Consider the following 20286-nt stretch of genomic DNA (forward strand, 5'->3'; position numbering starts at 1 on the left):
AGGTAAGGTAGGCATATGCCTAGGGGTGCCAGCATTCTTAGGGCACTTTACCTCTCTAAAACTGTGTGCAACATGAAGATCAGCTGTAGGCTGGGGAGGGCACTGAAGATGCTATGCCTAGGGACACGTAAAGTGTAAATCCAGCCCTGGGGGTGGCCTGTTTCTCTAATGCCTGGTGTCCTAGACCTGGGCAGCCCCTGTCCAGTTACCCTGCCTGCCACACTTGGGATAGGGTCTGGGGTTGTTTGATTGAGCAGCTGGAGATGGAAAAGACGATTCTCCTATAAACAGCAGGAGGAAGCTGCAGAGAAGGGAGAATGAACAAGAAGCTGAAAAGAGGTTGCAAAGAGGGAGAGGCTCCAGCAGGGAAGACCCTTAGACTGGGGCAGTTTCTCCAGCTAGGAAAAGCTGGGAGAAGCCTGCAAAGATGTGAGATGGCAAGGGATTCGAGGTTGTGCCAGGCTGAGGGGACGACATTTGTGTTTAATTTTGAACTTTAAGTTAATAAACCAGGCACTAAGCAGGGCTGTTGTCATTGGACTCGTAAGCCTGGGTGGAGTCGATTTAAGAAGCCCTTTGAAGGGGGAGAAACTGAGGCAGACCACCTGCAGAGTGCCCTGTATCCCCGAGGGGGCATGCGAGTGGCAGCGAGCCCAGTGGCAAGGGGCCAGTACCTCTGTGTATGGCTTTGGTGAGCCCATTGCAGGATACTGAGTCCAGGTCAGGTGTTCACACTGCAAAAAAGGAAAGTGACAGGGATGGAAAGAGCTGAAAAAAGAGTGAATGGAATGATTGGGGTCTGGAAAGCCTGTCTTGTGTGAGAGGCTACAACAACCCAATTGAGCTTAGCTAAGAGATGTCTAAGAGGTGATTGGATCACGGTTTGGAGTCCCTGTGCGGGCGATGTTCTGTAAAGAGCAAGTATCACAGTTACAGTATGAAGAAAGCTGGGACACGGTGACTAGTGTTATTAATGCTCCACAGCGTGCCAGGCCTTGCTGGGTCCCCACAGCTGCTCTGGTGGCTTCTGTAACATAGCACGTGGTGAGCACCACTAGAGAGCTCACCGACTGGTTCAGGAGAGAACATAGCTCATCCAATCTGACTTCCTGGGTAGAGCAGGCTGCTCAGTATCACCCACCTACCACTGTATGGGGCCAGTACCTTGGGTTAGACTAAAGCACGTCATTGCTCAGGAGACTCAAGCTGTTGTGTGCCCCAAGCAGAGAACAGGTGAGACCAAGGTGTCACCAGTTCCTGAGGCCCCTGCAATGGCAGGGAATTGATCGGGGTAGAGTGACCGTATTTCCCAAAAGGAAAACAGGACTCCCCCAAACCAGCCTATGTCCCCCCCGCCGCCTCCCACCGGTGCGCGGCCAGGCTGAGGAGCCCCTCCCCCTGGGACCAGCCCCAGCCCCCTGCTGACCCCCCCATGCATGGGGCCACCTGAGCCCTCCCTGCCTCCTGCCCACTGGGGGCCAGCCTGAGGTCCCCTCCCCACTGATGCCTGGAGCTAGCCCTCCCCTCCGCCACCTTCCGCCACTCCTCTCCCCCCCCTCACTGGGGGATGGTCTGAGCCTCCTCCCCCACTGCCTGCCCAAGGGGCTGTTCCTATGAGCCCCCACCTGTGACCCTCCTCCCCCAAAGGCCCCCTTCTCCTCCTTATATGCCACAAGGCTGGTCTGAGCCTCCCCTCCCCCCAATGCATGGGGATGGTCCTCTAAGCCCCACCCCCCGCCCATGCGCAGGGCTGGTGGTCTGAGCCCCCCACCACATGCCCATGTGTAGGGCCACTGGAGGCCCCTCTCTGCCCCCTGAACATGGGACAAGCCGCTCTCCCTAGCCTTTCCTCTAGCGCAGGACTGGCATAGCCGCTTTGCCCTCCCTCGTACATGTTCCTCTGGGCATTTGTCCCGTTTGCTCTTGCCAACTATCAGTTTTGTCAAAAAAGTCAGGACGGTTGGAACAGGGCCTAAAAACGGGACTGTCCCAGCCAAAAATGAGATCACCGGCGCCAACTTTTTTCTGCGCTGGTGAGTGCTCGTGCCCTTGGCCCCGCTCCACCCCAAAGTCCCCACCCTAACTCCGCCCCTCCCTGCCCCTATTGGACCCCTTCACAAATGCCCATCCTGGCCCCACATCCTCCCCTAAGTGCACCGCTTTCCCCCTCCACCCGCCTCTCTTCCAGGCTTGCTGTGTGAAAGAACTGTTTTGAGGTGCAAGCACTGGGAGGGAGGAGGGAGAAGCAGGATGCGGCGGCGTGCTCGAGGGAGGAGGTGGAGGCGGGACAGAGGTGAGCTGGGGTAGGAGGCTGGGCAGGGAGCTGCTGGTGGGTGCAGCGCACCCATCAATTTTTCCCTGTGGGTGCTCCAGCCCTGGAGCGTCCACGGAATCGGTGCCTATGAACGGGATTTATGTTCACCCTAATGACAGGAGACTTGCCCAGCTGATCCCAGCAGGCGATCCATGTCCCATGCTGCAGAGGAAGGCAACTTCCTCCCCCATAGTTCCTGCCTATCTGAACTGGGGAAAAATCTCCTTTCTGACCTCAAACTTAGTGATTACTGTGACCTTGAGCATGTGAGAAAGGCTCGCTAGCCGAGCATCTAGAAGGAAGATCCTCTATACTACCACAGAGCCTGGTCCAGCCTATCTGGTGTCCTGTCTCAGCTGTGGCCACTCCTGATGCTTCAGAGAATGGTGGCGGATGGGGGCCGGGAAGAGACAGAATACATCTGGCCATTGTGCATCAGGAAAAATAACCCCTGCAGGTGAGTGGTTGAAACGAGGAAACATGAAGCATTGTCTTAATGCAGATCTGCAAGTGTTCGAACATGTTGACGGAAATGCGGAGATTTCAGTTCCCCCCTTGGCCCATGAAGGAAGGAAGCAACCAGAGGAATTCATAGATCCACAGACCTGAGGGCCAGAAGGTGCCATCCCAGCCATTTAGCTCATTCTCACCTCCCCACACACACACACTCCCTAGAATTTCTCCTAGGAGCTGCACTGAATCATGTCTTTGAAAGATCTAGTCTGGCCCTACGGACTCCAAGCAATGGTAAGTCCCCACTCGCCCCCTCTGGGGAGCTGCTGTACTGTTTAATTACACTCACTGCTAAGCAATTACATCTCATTTCAAGGTTGAATTTATCTCACTTCCGCGCCAGTCACTGGCTCTTGTGATTCTGCAGTTGGTTTCAGGTCTCTTTTTCAGGTGTCAGTGCCTAGACACAGTGATCAAGTTGCTGCTGGACTTGCCCTTTGATCATCTAAAGAAGTTGTGCTCCTTAAGCCTCACATCATAAGGCTTGTTTTCCAGCCCCAGGATCATGTCATGGCCTCGTTTGAACTCTCTCCAATATCTTCACATCTCTCTTGAAATGCAGAACAAAGACTAGACACGGTATTCGAGTAGGAATCTTTCCATACCAGTGCTGTGTACAGAGGCAAGACCACTCTTCTACTTTTGCCTGCTAATCCCGTTTTTATACATCCAAGGATCACATTAGCACTTTTTGCCACTGCATTGCACTGAGCACTCAAGCTGAGGCAATCTGTGATGACCCCCAAGTCCTTCTCTGAGCCATGGCTTCCCAAGACAGAATCTCTCAACATAGATTCGAAAGTGTAACACAGCACGTTGGAGTTCCCCCAAATACTTCCTGTTTGAACTGGAACACAGAAACATCCAATCTTGATTTACAAATTGCCAGTGACCGAGAATTCCCCTTATTTAAGACTGCGTGTCTGTCATGGAGGTCATGGAAGTCACAGATTCTGTGACTTTCCGGGACTTCCACATCTGCAACGGCTGGTGTGGCTGACCCCAAGACTGCCTGAGCAGCTGCCTGGGGCAGCTTGGGGCCAGCCACACCGGGGGCCTTTGGAGCAGCGGGCAGCTGGGGACAATCAGCCTCCACTGCTGGAACAGGGCCAGCCATTGGCCCCCAGGGGTTCCCCAAAGCAGCAGCACCCCAGGAACCCCCACAGCAGCTAAGATTTAGTCTGGGGTATTAATAGTAAAAGTCATGGACAGGTCACAGACCATGAATTTTTGTTTATTGCCTGTCCATGACTTTTACTAAAAATACCCATGACTAAATCTTAGCCTTATCCGTAATCCCTGATGACTTGTTCCAGTGGTTAATTACCCCCACTTACACATCATTTCCAGTGTGAATTTATCTAGCTTCAACTTCCAGCCATTGGATCATGTAAGACCTTTGTCTGCTAGACTGAAGAGCTCATATCAATATGTGCTCCCCCAGGTGCCATGGAGGCGCTTACAGGCTGTGATCGTCACCCCTTAACCCCCGTCTCTTTGTTAAGCTAAGTAGATTTTGTTCCTGGAGTCTATTGCTGTAAGGCAGGTTTTCTATTCCTTTAACATAGTAAAGTATAGTAGGACTGTGTGCATTTAACTAGGTGATTCAGATCACTCTGTGTACGTCTACACTGCTAGAAGGGGGTGTGAGTCCCGGCTCGAGCAGACACACTCGCGCTTGTTCTCATTGAGCTAGCACGCTAAAAGTAGGGGGTAGCCATGGCAGTGCAAGTGGCGGGAGGTGTAGTCACCCTGAGTTCATGCCCATCAGAGATGCTAAGTAAGTACTTGGGGCAACTAGCCCCTCCCACTCCTTGTGCTGCCATGGCTGCACTCTGTTTTTAGCGCACTAGCTCGATGAGAGCTTGCATGAGTGTGTCTGCTCCAGCTGGGACTCACACACCCAGCTAGCAGTGTAGACGTACACACAGTGTAGGCCTACCTTGCACCCTGTCTTCCCCACTGTTTACTACTCCCCCAATCTAATCTTTGTGTCATCTGCAAACTTTGCTAGCAAAGATTCTGTGTCATTGTATAGATTGTTAACAAACATGTGAACTAGCATTGAACCAAGAACAGCTCTCTGGGGAATCCTGCCAGAAACAGCCCTGCTCATTGATAGCTCCCCATTAGCTACAACAATTTAAGATCTGCCAGTGACCAGTTTTCAATCCATCTAATGTGGGTTCTGTTAATTCCATATACTGCGAGCTTTTAAATCAAACTGTGATGGGGTATGTAACGGGGTGACCACCCGCTCCTGCCCTGAAGGGTAAAAACAGCTCTGGGAGGGGGCTGTGGCTGGAGAAAGCAGCTTTTAGGCTGGGTTAATTGGGGGAAGTGGCTGCAGCTGTGGCGAAGCCCCAGTCAGGCCCAGTGGGCCCCTCTGAGAGGAGGCTCTGAGCCAGAAGCCCAAACAGTCTCCCTCTGGTGGTAGAGGGAGAAGGGCTTGGCTGCAAGGAGCTAGACACAAGGTACCTGAGTGAAGCAGGGCTGGGGACAGGCAGAAGAGCTGGGGAGCTCCAGCCTGGAAAGCCCCAGGCTGTGGCCTAGCATTGGGCTAAAAGGTACTGGGGGTTGCAGAGGGCAGCCCAGGGGTAGGCTAAGGCAGCAGGTCCAAACCCAACCTTGCCAGTGATGAGTGGCTGATACTGCAGTCTGCCCCAGGGCGTGGGGCTGGATGAAGACTGGCAGTAGCCATATACTGAGGCGAGGTGGGAATAGTGGGTGGGGGTTCCCCAGGGAGGGGAGACCCTGAGACTGAGGGTTTACTGCCAGGGGGCAGCACCCCAGATAAAGGGGCACTGGGTCCTGGGAGGGACATGGGGCCAGAGGACAGGTGGATCATCGGCCTGCAGAGGGCGCTCTGGAGCTGGAACTGAGCTAATTCCCCAGGACAACCAGTAGGAGGTGCCGCAGGGGTGAGTCCGCACCTCTACAGGGTACTAAGGCAAATGTCTTGAGGAGTATAGTCTATCAACACAGTTACCTGTATCAACCAGAGCCATAATCTTGTCAAAAAAAAGACAACAGGTTGGTTTGACAAGACCTGCCTTCTGGGAAACCCTGCTGACTGGCATTAATTATATATTTAACCTCTTAGGGTATGTCTACACTATGGGATTATTCCGATTTTACATAAACCAGTTTTGTAAAACAGATTGTATAAAATTGAGTGCACGCGGCCAAACTAAGCACATTAATTCGGTGGTGTGCATCCGTGTACCGAGGCTAGCATCAATTTCCGGAGCGTTGCACTGTGGGTAGCTATCCCATAGCTATCCCATAGTTCCTGCAGTCTCCCCCGCCCCTTGGAATTCTGCGTTGAGATCCCAATGCCTGATGGGGCAAAAACAGTGTCACAGGTGATTCTGGGTAAATGTTGTCACTCATTCCTTCCTCCCTGAAAGCAACAGCGGACAATCATTTCGCTCCCTCTTTCCCTCGATTGCCTTGGCAGACTCCATAGCATGGCAACCATAGAGCCCATTTTGCCTTTTGTCACTGTCACCATATGTGTACTGGATGCCGCTTACAGAGGCGATACTGCAGCACTACACAGCAGCATTCATTTGCCATTGCAAGGTAGCAGAGATGGTTACCAGTTGTTCTGTACTGTCTGCTGTGCTGTTGTAAATTGGTGATGAGATGATGGTTATTAGTCATTCTATACCATCTACTGCTGTCATGGGTGCTTTTGGCTAGCCTTCACTGAGGTTGGCTGGGGGTGCAAAGACAAAAATGGGAATGACTTCCTGAGTCAATTCCTCCTTTATGGTTTATCTAAAAATAAAGTCAGTCCTGTCTAGAATATGGGACAAGTGTGCTAGAGAACCAGAGAGCACAGCTGCTCTGTGACAGATCCCTCAGAAATTATTAGCTGCATGCCATTCTAGGGGGTGCCCCTGCAACAATCCCACCTATTGCTTCCCTTCTTCCCAACCTTCCTGGGCTACTGTGGCAGTGTCCTCCAATTTGTGTGATGAAGTAATGAAGAATGCAAGAATAAGAAACACTGACTTTTTAGTGAGATAAAATGAGGGGGAGGCAGCCTCCAGCTGCTATGATAGTCCAGGCAGGACATTAAATGAGGGTGGGGGAGAGGAGCCCAGCATCCCACTGCTATGATAGTCCAGGCAGTACAGAATCTTTTCTTTAGACATGAAAGGAGGGGGCACTGATGGAGCTCAGCCCCCAGTTGCTATGATGAGGACGGTTACCAGCCATTCTGTACCATCTGCCAGGAATGACCAGGAGTCATTCCTATTTTTACCCAGGCACCTCCAGCTGACCTCACCTGAGGCTAGCCAGGAGCACTTACAGGATGATGAGGGCAGCTATTATTCCTTTTGTACGGTACCATCTGCCACCGGGGAGGGGAGGGGAGAGGATGCTGCTATTTATTGCCACAGCACTGCGTCTACCAGCAGCATGCAGTAGACATAGGGTGACATATAAAAAAGTCAAGAAATGATTTTTTTCCCCTTTTCTTTCATGGGGGAGAGGGGTGTTAAATTGACAACATATACCCTGAACCACCCAGGAAAATGTTTCTGACCCTTCAGGCATTGGGAGGTCAGCCAAGAATGCAACTACTTTTCGGAGACTGCGGGGACTGTGGTATAGCTGGAGTCCTGTGTACCCACTCCCTCCCTCCATGAGCATCCATTTGATTCTTTGGCTTTCCGTTACGCTTGTCACACAGCACTGTGCTGTGGACTCTGTATCATACCTTGGAGATTTTTTTCAAATGCTTTGGCATTTCATCTTCTGTAACGGAGCTCTGATAGAACAGATTTGTCTCCCCATACAGCGATCAGATCCAGTATTTCCTGTACGGTCCATGCTGGAGCTCTTTTTGGATTTGGGACTGCATCACCACTTGTGCTGATCAGAGCTCCACGCTGGGCAAACAGGAAATGAAATTCAAAAGTTCGCAGGGCTTTTCCTGTCTACCTGGCCAGTGCATCCAAGTTCGGATTGCTGTCCAGAGCGGTCACAATGGTGCACTATGGGATACCGCCTGGAGGCCAATACCGTCGATTTGTGGCCACACTAACCCTAATCCGATATGGTAATACCGATTTCAGTGCTACTCCTCTCGTCGGGGATGAGTACAGAAACTGGTTTAAAGAGCCCTTTATATCGATATAAAGGGCCTCGTTGTGTGGACAGGTGCAGCGTTAAATCGGTTTTACGCTGCTAAAATTAGTTTAAACGCGTAGTGTAGACCAGGCCTTATTCTTCGCTGACAGACTTGTAGATTCCAAGATCAGAAGGAACCACTGTGATCATCTAGCCCATTGGTTTTCAATCTGTGACTGCAGGCCCCTAAGTGTCCATAGACTATGTCTAAGATTTCCAAAGGGTTCCGCACCTACTTTCAAAAATTTTTAGAGGGTCCACAAATGAAAATAGGTTGAAATCCACTGGTCTAGTCTAACCTCTTGTGTAACATGAAGTGGGTATTCACCCACAGAAGCTCATGCTCCAATATGTCTGTTAGTCTATAAGGTGCCACAGGACTGTTTGCTGCTTTTACAGATCCAGACTAACACAGCTACCCCTCTTATACAGGCCATAGGACTTCCCCAAAATACTTCCTGTTTGAACTAGAGCAGATTTCTTTGAAAAACATACAATTTTGATTCAAAAATGGCTAACAATGGAGAATTCACCACAGTCCTTGGTGTTCCAATGGCAGGTTCCCCTCACTGTTAAAAATTTGTGCCTTTTTTCTAGTCTGAATTCGTCTAGCTTCAATTTCCAGCCATTGGATCTTGTTAAACCTTTATCTGCTAGAATTAAAAACTCATCATCACATATTTGTTCCTCATGTAGGTACTTATGGATTGTGTTCAAGTCACTCCTTAATTTGGACAGATACTGCTTCACATCCTCCAGTGTTACAGATCATAAACTTTCTATTTTATCCACAGCATCTGGGATGGGTGCATCCACCTGCTTCAGTCTGAAGGCAGAACAAAAATAGTTATTGAATATTTCTGCCTATTTACAACTTGACTGTCTACGTCTAGCAAAGGACTTGTACCAGCACAAGGTGTGTTTATTTTCTTGATGTTATTGTCTTTAACCCTATTGGCCAGTGGTTCCTTTGATTTCCCTTCTCCTGTTGTGGAGAATGTGGGACATTTTTGTAATATTTTTATGGACAATATGCATGACTCCGTTTCCTCACTCACTGTGTAGTGCCACAGCCTGGGTGTAAAGGGGTTAATATTTCCTCTGGGATAGGGTGAGAGAAGGGGTGTTGGTCTTAAGCAGGTAGGTCTGGGTTGGTTTGAATGAACTATCAAGGGGAGCAGAACATGTGTGCTCAGCAGAACAGCACCTGAGACAAAGGGGCCAAGTGGGTGTGTGGGGTGTGCAGCAGAGAGAGTTGGAACACAGGGATTTGGGAGCAGAGGGACAGGGGATGTTGCCAACACAGGCTCTGAGCTCAGTTTGGCTTTCCCAGACAAACCTGCCCCCCTCGGTCCTGGAATCCAGGTGACTAATGAAGAGGGCATGGTCTGAACAGGCTATGCGGTGTCACTGCCAATCCCTGCTGGCTGCATCGCTGCCAAAGGGGTCGAGTCTCTCACAGGGCTCTACACTCAGTTGGACTCACTGGGGATCCCTGGCAAGAAGCAGAAGGGATGGAGGCCCAGGGCTCCATCTCAGAGTTGTGGGGCCATGGCGCTCCCCCTCTTAAGAAGTGGAGGCCTCAGGCCTAGAACAATGAAGGGAGCAGCCCCAGAGCGACTCTAATAGCTGGGGAAGAGCAACCTGTAAATCCACGACAGGTGGCGGGAGTGCTGGGATGCTGAATGCAACAGCAGAGTTTTGCAAGAAGTGACACAGCAGTAGAAACAAGCTTAGTGCCAGGAAACAGCAGGGGAGGTGGCGCGTAACCGGCACATTATAGAGTTGTGCAGAAAAGACCAAGCATTTCGAAATGAACCCTGATCCAAACCCAGATGCAGTTCTTAGAGAGCAGCCCAATTCTCCAGCAACAACGTGGGGAGATGGAGAACCCAGGGGAGATAGCAGAGTCCCAGGTGGTGGGCCACAGCAGCCACAGGGCATCCTCAAGCCCCAGTTCCCTAATTCAAGAGCAGGAGCAGCAGAAACTAGAGTTGGAAGTAAATATGCTTCAGGTGGAGGAAGAGGAGCTGGAGCTGCAGGAGCTGGCTGATCCTGCCCAGCAGGGGAAAAGCAAAGAGAAGTAGCAAAAGCATGAATTGAGAGTGGTTTCCCCAGGAATTGAAATTAGAGAGGGTGTTCTAATTTACAGGCCGGGGGTATGAGGGCCAATAAGGGGTGAGATTGTGAAGGTGAAGGTGGCTGTATGGCACAATAGTAAAAACTGAAAAATGTTTCATGACCATTTTATTAGATTAAACTCATGTTTAAGAATCAAGTCTGTGTACTTTTTTCAGGTGTCTTAACAAACACTTCTTGTCCTCTTCAGTTAAGGATTCAATATAAATGCCTTCATTAGTCAACTTCTGGACTGAAATCTTTGCTTCTTCCAGTACTTTTTCAATGGATAGCTCTCTGATTGATCCAAATGTAGCTTCTATTGCTGGACAAAGGTCTACTACAGATGTAGCAGATGCCTGAAAGGCATTGTTTAGTGACCCAAGTGGTTTCAACAATAGACTTACAAGAGAGAGAATGGCAATAGTCTACTCTGAACATAGTAGCAAAAGTAATCCACCAGCCTCACTACTTAGGTCCATCCCATCTCGGTAGATACTTTCTAAAGCCAGTAATAATGGCTGGAGTAATTTTAAGACAACAGTCAAGGATCGCTCATGAGAAAGCCAGCGGGTTTTCCCAGGTTGGACTAATTTGAACTTCAGTCCCAGTGTATCTTCTCTATTTTCCAAGATATTCAGTCTTTTTGGACTTTTGCTGAAAAAAGAATATAATGAAGACATTAAATTTATAGCTTTTTTAATGTCTTTTGAAGATTCTGCAACTCGTACTAATGCTAGTTGGAGTAGATGGCCTCTGTAGTGTTTATAGGAGAGATTAGGGTTACACTTTTCTCTGAGCAAAGTTTGTACTCCACCATGTCTTCCAGAGAAGTTTGCAGCTCCCTCAAATGCACAATCAGCCATCTGTTTGGGGTCCAACTGACAAGCATTTAACTCTTCTAAGATGTGGGTTGTCACAGATGCAGTCGATGTGTCTTCTATAACTTGAACATCTAGAAATGCATCTACTGGCCTACCCCTGACATCAAGATAAAGTACACAATGACTTAATACTTGATGCCCATTTGCATCAGTGCATTCATCAGCCATGTATGCAAATATTTTGAATGTGGTGAGAGAGTTCTTCACTTTTTCAGCTGTTGAGACTTTCACTGTTGCACTGCATGCTTCTAGCTAGTCAGTTGAGTTTCTTGCAGAAGGATAGTGAGCATTTGCTGGTCTTGTTCGGAACCATTATTCAACTTCAGGATGAATAAGTGACAATGCACTTAACATTGGCCTCCAGTTGGTAATGTGTGGTATCTCTTGCTTAAGTGGAAAGTAGGATGCCACAGCCATGTTTGTTTGCATGAACTGTTTTATGTCTCCAGCATTCTTAACAGTCTCATTACGTACTTCTAAAACTGGCTTTGGAAGTGAGTTTATAAGGCTCTGTACATGTTGATGCACTTCAGAGGCGTGGTGTTTTGCAGCCTTTTCATGTAGTTTGGTAGCATTGACTTTGCTGATCGATTTGACAAACCAAGCTCCTCCACTTTTATCAATTATAGCATTAGGAAGCTTTCCTTCTTGGTAATCATTTTTGCAAGAGGTGTGCCAGTAGCCATCTTTTGTAACTTCAGTGAATGGGAACACTCAGGGTATGGCTACACTTGAAATTTCAAAGCCCTGCCGCGGCAGCGCTTTGAAGTTTGAGTGTGGTCGGAGCACCAGCGCTGGGAGAGAGCTCTCCCAGCACTGCACGTAAACCACATCCTCTACCAGTGTAGCTTGCAGCGCCGGGAGCCGCGCTCCCATTGCTGCGGCACTGATTACACTGAGGCTTTACAGCGCTGTATCTTGCAGTGCTCGGGGGTGTTTTTTCACACCTCTGAGCGTGAAAGTTGCAGTGCTGTAAAGTATCAGTGTAGCCAAGGCCTCAGGCTGACAAACATCGGGAACCGCCTTTAGGTTTCAGAGACACTGTTTCTTCAGTAGGTAGCTGTGTTTGTGCTCTGGGCTGATGGCGGGTAGATATACCACTTGACCCTTCAGATGATATGTTGATATATTCTTGGTTCTTGATGCGTTCTTCACCTTGGTTAGTTTTGGAGGCCTTTGAGGGAAAAATTGTTGTATTGTTTTTGTCTTTTCATTTTCACTTTGACCTGCAACATATAAAAGAGATATGAATAAATTAAATGTTTTGTTAGGATAATGCACATTTAACATAAGGATAATGCAAGTTACACCAAAACACATAACAGGTCTAGATTTCTAAAATAATATAATTTTTTAAAAAAAATATGTTTAATTTAAATTGGCTTTTAAAAAGTAAGCCATCATGGAATAAGATGGAAGTCCTCTCATCGATCAGTAACTGATTAAAAGATGGGAAACAAAGGTTAGGAATAAATGATCAGTTTTCAGAATGGAGATCGATAAATAATGGTATTCCTGAGGGGTGGGTACTGGGACCATAACTGTTCAACATATTCATAAATGATCTGGAAAATGGGTAAACAGTGAGGTGGCAAAATTTGCAGATAATACAAAACTATTCGAGATAGCTAAGTCCCAGGCAAACTGCGAAGAGTTACAAAGGGATCTTACAAAACTGAGTGACTGGGCAACAAAATGGCAGATGAAATTCAGTGTTGATAAATGCAAAGTAATGCACATTGGAAAACAATCTCAACTATACATACAAAATGATGGAGTCTGAATTAGCTGTTAACACTTAAGAAAGAGATCTTGGAGTCATTGTGGATAGTTCTCTGAAAATATCCACTCAATGTGCAACAGCAGTCAAAAAAGCAAACAGAATGTTGGGAATCATTAAGAATGGGAAAGATAATAAAACAGAAAATACCATATTGCCTCTATATAAATCCATGGTACGTGCACACCTTGAATACTGTGTGCAGATCTGGTCACTCCATGCCAAAAAAGATATATTGGAATTGGGAAAAGTACAGAGATGGGTAACTAAAATGATTAGGGGCATGAAACAGGAGGAGAGATTAAAATGACTGGGAAATTTCAGCTTAGAAAAGAGACAATGGGGGGATATGATAGAGGTCTATAAAATCTTGACTGGTGTGACGAAAGTGAATAAGGAAATGTTATTTAATCCTTCACATAACACAAGGACTAGCAGTCACCCAATGAAATTAATAGGCAGCAGGTTTTAAAAAAGCAAAAGGAAGTATTTCTTCACACAACATAAAGTCAACCTGTGCAACTCTTTGCCAAGGGATGCTGTGATGACCAAAACTATAACAGGATTAAAAAAATAACTAGATAAATTCCTGGAGAATAGGTCCATCAGTGGCTATTAGACTGGAGAGGGATGCATCACCATGCTCTGAGCGTCTCTAGCCTGTTTGCCAGAAGCTGAGAGTGGGCAACAGGGGATGGATGACTTGATGATTACCTGTTCTGTTCATTCCCTCTGAAGGACCTGGCCTTGACCACTGTCGGAAGACAGGATAGTGGGCTATATGGACCATTGGTCTGACCCAGTATGACCATTCTTATGTAAAAATTAATTATAATAATAAAAACGTTTAGTACAGAAACTCCCCGACATAATGACCTCTCAAGATAGCAATGATGTGAGACAACAACCTTGGCAAATAATGCATTTTAAAAATCTTGGCCTACTAGGAAACATATTTATAGAAGTTTCCATTCCCAGTCACAAATCTAGCATTCTGGAGCAAAGTCACTAAAATATAGTCCAACAATCAAATGTTTATTTAATGTGCCCCACACTTTTCCTTCCACCGCACCCCAATCACAGGTGTTGTCCTTGGTCAGTGGAGACTCAGAGTTCAGAGGTGCTTTCACATGAGTACACCTCCCAGGTGGGGGGCAAGAAGGCACCTTGCTCATTACTCCAGCTGCTCACTGTTCGCTCTGGCCACAGCTGTTCGTTGTGCCACCGTTCACTCCACCACTCTGTTGCCAATGGCCCTGCACAGTCACTTTCTGCTATCACCTGCCACTGTGACCTCTGCAACTTGATCTCTTGAGGTTCCGCCAGCTCTCAGTGATTTCAGCTGAGCTCTCAGTGTGGGAACCTTCCTGCTCGTGCAGTCCCCAGACTGCACAGGAACACTGTCCCCACATCAAGACTAAGCACTTAGACCTGCTTATCAGTGATTTCAACTGCAGTGGTCACTTACCAGAACAAAAGACTATCTATGGAGCCTAATCAGCTCTGTCTTTAAACAGTGGAGAGGGACAGGGCCCCAACCTTGATGCCCTCAATCAGCACAGGCTAAGTACAGTTCTACTGCCCTTTACTCATACAGTAAGAACAACAACATTTCATTCCCCCCTCACCCCGCATTCAAGTGATTTGTAACCCAACTCCAGCCAAAATCTATCACTTGGGCAACATAGCTCTGTGTACTGGATACCTAGGTAGATTAGGTGTGAATGTAAATACAATCTGGCCCTGAAGCCTTTCCCCCCAGCCCCAGCTCATCACTAGCTGTCAGGGACAGCTCATTTTGACTTCACTTACAAATCATCATTTGAAATTATTAGGTTGGCCAACATCACCGACCTGAATGTACTGACATTGTCATAAAATACAGCTGTATAACGAAGCTAGTCTATGTTCATACTTTTCAAATCTATTATACTTTTCAGATACACATATTTTATCATACACTGTATATGCTTTTAAAGTGTGTATTAATGTTTCAATTTCAATTCAAATTTCCAAACAGTCACTAAATTGGCATGTAACTAGTTCACAAAACTGTGGTGGTGGTGTTGGAGAAATTCACGGGAGTGTAGAGAAATCACTGATTGGGAATCAAGGAGTGGAGGAACCAGAGGCCGCAGGGAGAGACTGCAGGAATGGGATCCCAGCTCCCCAGGGAGCAGAGATGCTAAGTAACTGCCCCAGTATAAGAATAGAGGCCTTGGAAAAGGCTTGTGATTTGAATCTGGTTCCCCCTGTGGATCAGCTCCATTGTCTCACTCCCTTCTGGGGACCCAGAGCCTTCAATGCCTATAGTCACATGGACAGTTCAGGCAGGCCTTGCTGCTTACATTTGACAGGGTGAAACAGTTGGGTGAAAGTTCTAAGTGTGAAACCCTTTGCATTGCCAGCAGCACAGGCAGGCTCAGGGCGAATCAGGAGTGCTAGTGGTGAGCATCAGTTATATGATACACCTTTGAGCTATGCAGTGTAGCCGTGTGGGTCCCAGGAGATTAGAGAGACGTGGGGGATGAGATACTATCTTTTATTGGACCAGTTTCTGTTGATGAGCAAGACAAATTTTCGAGCCACACAGAGCTCAATCTGTTATTTAGAAATGGCTCTGTAACTTTAAGGGCTTCTATACATGCATAGTGAAGAGGCTGGTGAAGGCGCTCTATGCCCACAGGAGACAGCTTTCCCGTCGGTGTAATAAAACCACCTCTGCGAGCGGCAGTAACTATGTCAGCAGGAGAGCGTCTCCCACCAACACAGCACTGTCTACACCGGTGCTTCTGTCGGGGTAACTTATGTCACTCGGGGGGTGCTTTATTCAAAATCCTGAGCAACATAAATTATGCTGACTAAGGCCTGGTTGTCATGGAGTGTGGGGGAGTCTGGCCCTGCACCCCTCTTCCTGGGACCCACAATGACTCTTAGCCAGCCAGTAAAACAGAAGGTTTATTGGACAACAGGAACACAGGTTACAGCAGAGCTTGCAGGCACAGTCAGGACCCCTCCACCGAGTCCTTCTGGGCTTTCAGGGTGCTTGGATCCTAGCTAGGATACCCTGAATTCCACCCACACAGCCCCAAGCCCAAACTCAAACTGCTTCCCTCCTGCCACTCCCTTTCTTTTGTCCCCTTCCTGGGCAAAGGTGTTGACCTTTCCCCTCCCTTACCTAGCTCAGGTTACAGGCCCTGGCATCGTCCATCCCCTAAAGTCCTCCCCTACTCTCCCACTCCCCACACAGACAGTCCCTACTGCATCACACTGGTCTACACTACGCGTTTAAACTGACCTTAGCAGCGTTAAACTGATTTAATGGCGCACCCGTCCACACTACGAGGCCCTTTATATGGATATAAAGGGCTCTTTAAATCGGTTTCTGTACTCCTCCCCAGCGAGAGGAGTAGCGCTAAAATCAGTATTACCATATCGGATTAGGGTTAGTGTGGCCTCAAATCGATGCTATTGGCCTCTGGACGGTATCCTACAGCGCACCACTGTAACCACTCTGGACAGCAATCTGAACTCGGATGCAGTGGCCAGGTAAACAGGAAAAGCCCTGCGAAATTTTGAATTACACTTCCTGTTTGCCCAGCGTGGAGCTGTGATCAGCACGGGTGGCGATGCAGTCCCAAATCCAAAAAGAGCTCCAGCATGGACCGTACAGGAGATACTGGATCTGATCGCTGTATGGGGAGACAAATCTGTTCTATCAGAGCCCCGTTACAGAAGATGAAATGCCAAAGCGTTTGAAAAAAATCTCTAGGCTACACAGTGCTGCGTGACAAGCATAACGGAAAGCCAAAGAATCAAATGGATGCTCATGGAGGGAGGGAGGGGGTACTGAGGACTCCAGCTATCCCACAGTCCACAGCAGTCTCCGAAAAGTATTTGCATTCTTGGCTGAGCTCCCAGTGCCTGTAGGTTCAAACACGTTGTCCGGCGTGGTTCAGGGTATAGCTTGTCAATTTACTCCCTCCCCCCACCACATAAAAGAAAAGGGAAAAAATCATTTCTTGACTTTTTTATATGCCACCCTATGTCTACTGAATGCTGGTGGTACACGTGATGCTGCAGCAGTGAAGTGCAGTATCTGCTTTTCTCCCCTTCCTGGTGGCAAATGGTACAATATGACTGCTATCCATCACCACTGTCAGCCTGTGAGTGGTCCTGGCTGGCCTCAGCTGAGGCTGGCCAGGGGCACCTGGGTAAAAATAGGAATGATTCCTAGTCATTCCCAGTAGATAGTACAGAATGGCTGGTAACTGTCCTCATCATAGCAACTGGGGGCTGAGCTCCATCAGCCCCCTCCCTTTCATGTGTAAAGAAAAGATTCTGTACTGCCTGGACAATCACAGCAGCAGGATGCTGGGCTCCTCTCCCCCTCACCGTTTAATGTCCTGCCTGGACTGTCATAACACCGGGAGGCTGCCTCCCCCTCATTTTATCTCACTAACAAGTCACTGTTTCTTATTCCTGCATTCTTTATAACTTCATGACATAAATTGGGGGGACACTGCCACAGTAGCCCAGGAAGGTTAAGGGAGGAGGGACGCAACAGGTGGGGTTGTTGCAGGGGCACCCCCCTTGAATGGCATACAGCTCATCATTTCTGCAGGATCTGACACAGAGCAGCTGTGCTCTCTGATACACTGGTTCTCTAGTACACTTACCCCATATTCTAGACAGGATTGACTCTATTTTTAGAAACAATAAAGGAGGAATTGACTCAGGGAATCATTCCCATTTTTGCCTTTGCACTCCTGGCCAACCTCAGCCACGAACACCCATGATAGCAGCAGATAGTACAGAACAACAGATAACTATCATTTTATTGCCAATGCAGCCGCAGCCGCAGCCGCAGCCGCAGCCGCAGCCGCCAGTACAGAACAGCTAATAACCATCTCTGCTATCATGCAAAAACAAACGAATGCTGCTGTGTAGCACTGCAGTAAAGCCTCTGTCAGCGGCATCCAGTACACATATGGTGACAGAAAAAAAAAAGCTGAACGGGCTCCATGGTTGCCATGCTATGGCATCTGCCAGGGCAATCCAGGGAAAAAGGGCACGAAATGATTGTCTGCCATTGTTTTCCTGGAGGAAGGAGTGAGTGACGACATTTACCCAGAACCAGCCGTGACAATGATTTTTGCCCCATCAGGCACTGGGATCTCAACCCAGAATTCCAAGGGTCAGGGGAGACTGCGGGAACTATGGGATAGCTACGGAATAGCTACCCACAGTGCAACACTCCAGAAATCGACGCTAGCCTCGGACCATGGACGCACACCACCGAATTAATGTGCTTAGTGTGGCCGCGTGCACTCGACTTTATACATTCTGTTTTACAAAACCGGTTTATGTAAAATCGGACTAATCCCGTAGTGTAGACGTACCCATAAACTGTGGTGTTACATAGCCTAAGACAAATCCAGTCATTCTGTAAAAGCCAAGGGCCTGGATCTGGTGCTGAGTGTTTAGCTATGTCATCAGTTACACATACATTTAGAACTTCCTTTCGGCAGACAGCATCTTCACCAGACATACGTCACTGGTACAGCCGGGCTGCTGCAGCGCTGTATGTACACAAGCCCTTTGTCTGTGCGAATGTGAACAAAGGTGTCAGACAAAAGGCACATGGAATGGCTGAAGGGCAAAAGTGTGGGGAAGGGCTTTTCAGCCCTACCTATGACACAAGGGAAAGGCTATTTAGGACACCTTCCCGTGTGTGAATCTGATCCTGAGTGGGTTGGGGGAAGGGACTCCCTGTGTTGGTGAGTATCTGAGTGTCTGTTGTGGGGACAGTTTGTCAGTTTGACTGTGTGCTTGATTGTTTGAAAAGTGTGAATTGGGAGTGCTTTGTTCCAGGTGGGCCTTGAATGGGCCTGACTGTTATAAAAAGGCAGTCAGCTGCAAATCAGCTGAGCGGGGAACAGCGGAGCAGCTAATAGAGGGAGTTTGCCTGGAATCTGTCTGAGAAGAGGTATGCAGAGTCCTGCACTTAGGAGGGAAGAATCCCATGCACTGCTACAGACTAGGGACCGAGTGGCTAGGCAGCAGTTCTGCAGAAAAGGACCTAGGGGTTACAGTGAACGAGAAGCTGGATATGAGTCAACAGTGTGCCTTTGTTGCCAAGAAGGCTAATGGCATTTCGGGCTGTGTAAGTAGGGGCATTGCCAGCAGATCGAGGGACATGATCATTCCCCTCTATTCGACATTGGTGAGGCCTCATCTGGAGTACTGTGTCCAGTTTTGGGCCCCACACTACAAGAAGGATGTGGAAAAATCGGAAAGAGTCCAGCAGAGGGCAACAAACATTATAAGGGGGCTGGAGCACATAACTTATGAGTAGAGGCTGAAGGAACTGGGATTGTTTAATCTGCAGAAGAGAAGTTGGTCCTAGTTGGTGCTGTTTTGTTTGCACAAAGTAAATGCAACCGGACCATGATCACTGGTACCTTGGCAACTGCCAATGTTCAGCTCAGTGACTAACCATTCTTTATCTCTCAGAACGAGGTTCAACACCGAGTTCCTTCGTGTTGGGTGCAGGATTCTCTGTGTTAGAAAATTATTGTCTATTATTTTTAGACACTCCAAGAAAGTTTGGTTACCGGCCAAAGGAAATGTGCACCAAATGTTTCCCAGGTTAAAGTCACCCACGATAACACAGTGTTTCTTCCTACACATTATAGACAGATGCTTAAGAAGCAGTTTGTTCTGTTCCCTAGTGAGATTAGGTGGTCTGTAACAGATGCCCACCAGTACCCCCCTCTCACCTCATCCTCAGTTGTACTTTTGCCAGTGAGAACTTTAATCCATTAGCCTTTGTGGTCCTGTGATTCTGCATTGTTTGTGACAGATGACAGGAACAGTGTCTTTGAGCTAAAGTACCACCTCTCCCCTTTTTCCCATTCTGTCCTTACTGAACAAGTTGTAATCACTGATTTTTAACATTCCAATCACAAATCCGATCCAGCAAGTTTCAGTAATACCAGCTGTGTTGTGTGTCTGCTCTTATGTGAGTGTCTCCAACTCCTCTTGTTTATTCCCCAGGTATTAATATAGAGATAATTTAAAATGTTCTCCTTACATGCCCCTTTGTGCTTGGATTTGTTGGATGCATAACACTGAGGCTGGTTTACATATCTGGGTGTTTGTACCATGTGAAGAGGATCACTCACTGGCAGAGTTCAGAGCACAGGTCTGCTCCCTTCCACTGCCTGCCCCCTTCTGAGATGTTCTGCTTCCCTTTTTAAGCCCTGCCTCCAGCCTGTGCAGGAGCGTTCCAGGATCTGCGAAAACATGTCTGAGGTGGCATCTTTGTGGATCACTGCACAAGGGGTCTCTCCTGAGACCTCAGAATCTTGTTTATTCTGGGGGTGGTGTCCTTCATCTTTGCTCACAGAAGGCAGCAAGCTGTCCTGCCATGCTTCTTCCCATTGCAGAATTTCCTGTCCATTCTTCTTAGCATACCGTCCCCACCAAGGACTGTTTGTCTTCTTTGGCCAGTTGTGAATGTTCTCTTG

The 20286-nt window shown here is 48.0% G+C and overlaps 1 protein-coding gene across 5 annotated transcripts in view; it reads left to right on the forward strand.

Moving 5' to 3' along the window:
• LOC127035674 (ultra-long-chain fatty acid omega-hydroxylase-like) overlaps window positions 1-20286 on the forward strand; it is a 48609-nt gene that overhangs the window by 2956 nt on the left and 25367 nt on the right. Inside the window, exons 2-3 of one of the 5 annotated variants that reach the window (XM_050925872.1) lie at window positions 2817-3061; window positions 8767-8888. The exons of 1 other annotated variant lie outside the window; for it this stretch is intronic. Coding sequence is in view for 1 of the 4 variants with exons in the window: in XM_050925868.1 (XP_050781825.1) it covers window positions 2637-2771 (135 nt within the window). In the remaining 3 variants the exon portion in view is untranslated. Of the gene's footprint in view, window positions 1-2636; window positions 2772-2816; window positions 3062-8766; window positions 8889-20286 lie in introns of those variants that run through there. 3 more of the 5 variants (XM_050925873.1, XM_050925868.1, XM_050925871.1) reach the window with 3 other exon arrangements.

This window comes from Gopherus flavomarginatus, chromosome 16, assembly GCF_025201925.1.
Source record: "Gopherus flavomarginatus isolate rGopFla2 chromosome 16, rGopFla2.mat.asm, whole genome shotgun sequence".
In the NCBI taxonomy this organism is placed as follows: Eukaryota; Metazoa; Chordata; order Testudines; family Testudinidae; genus Gopherus; species Gopherus flavomarginatus.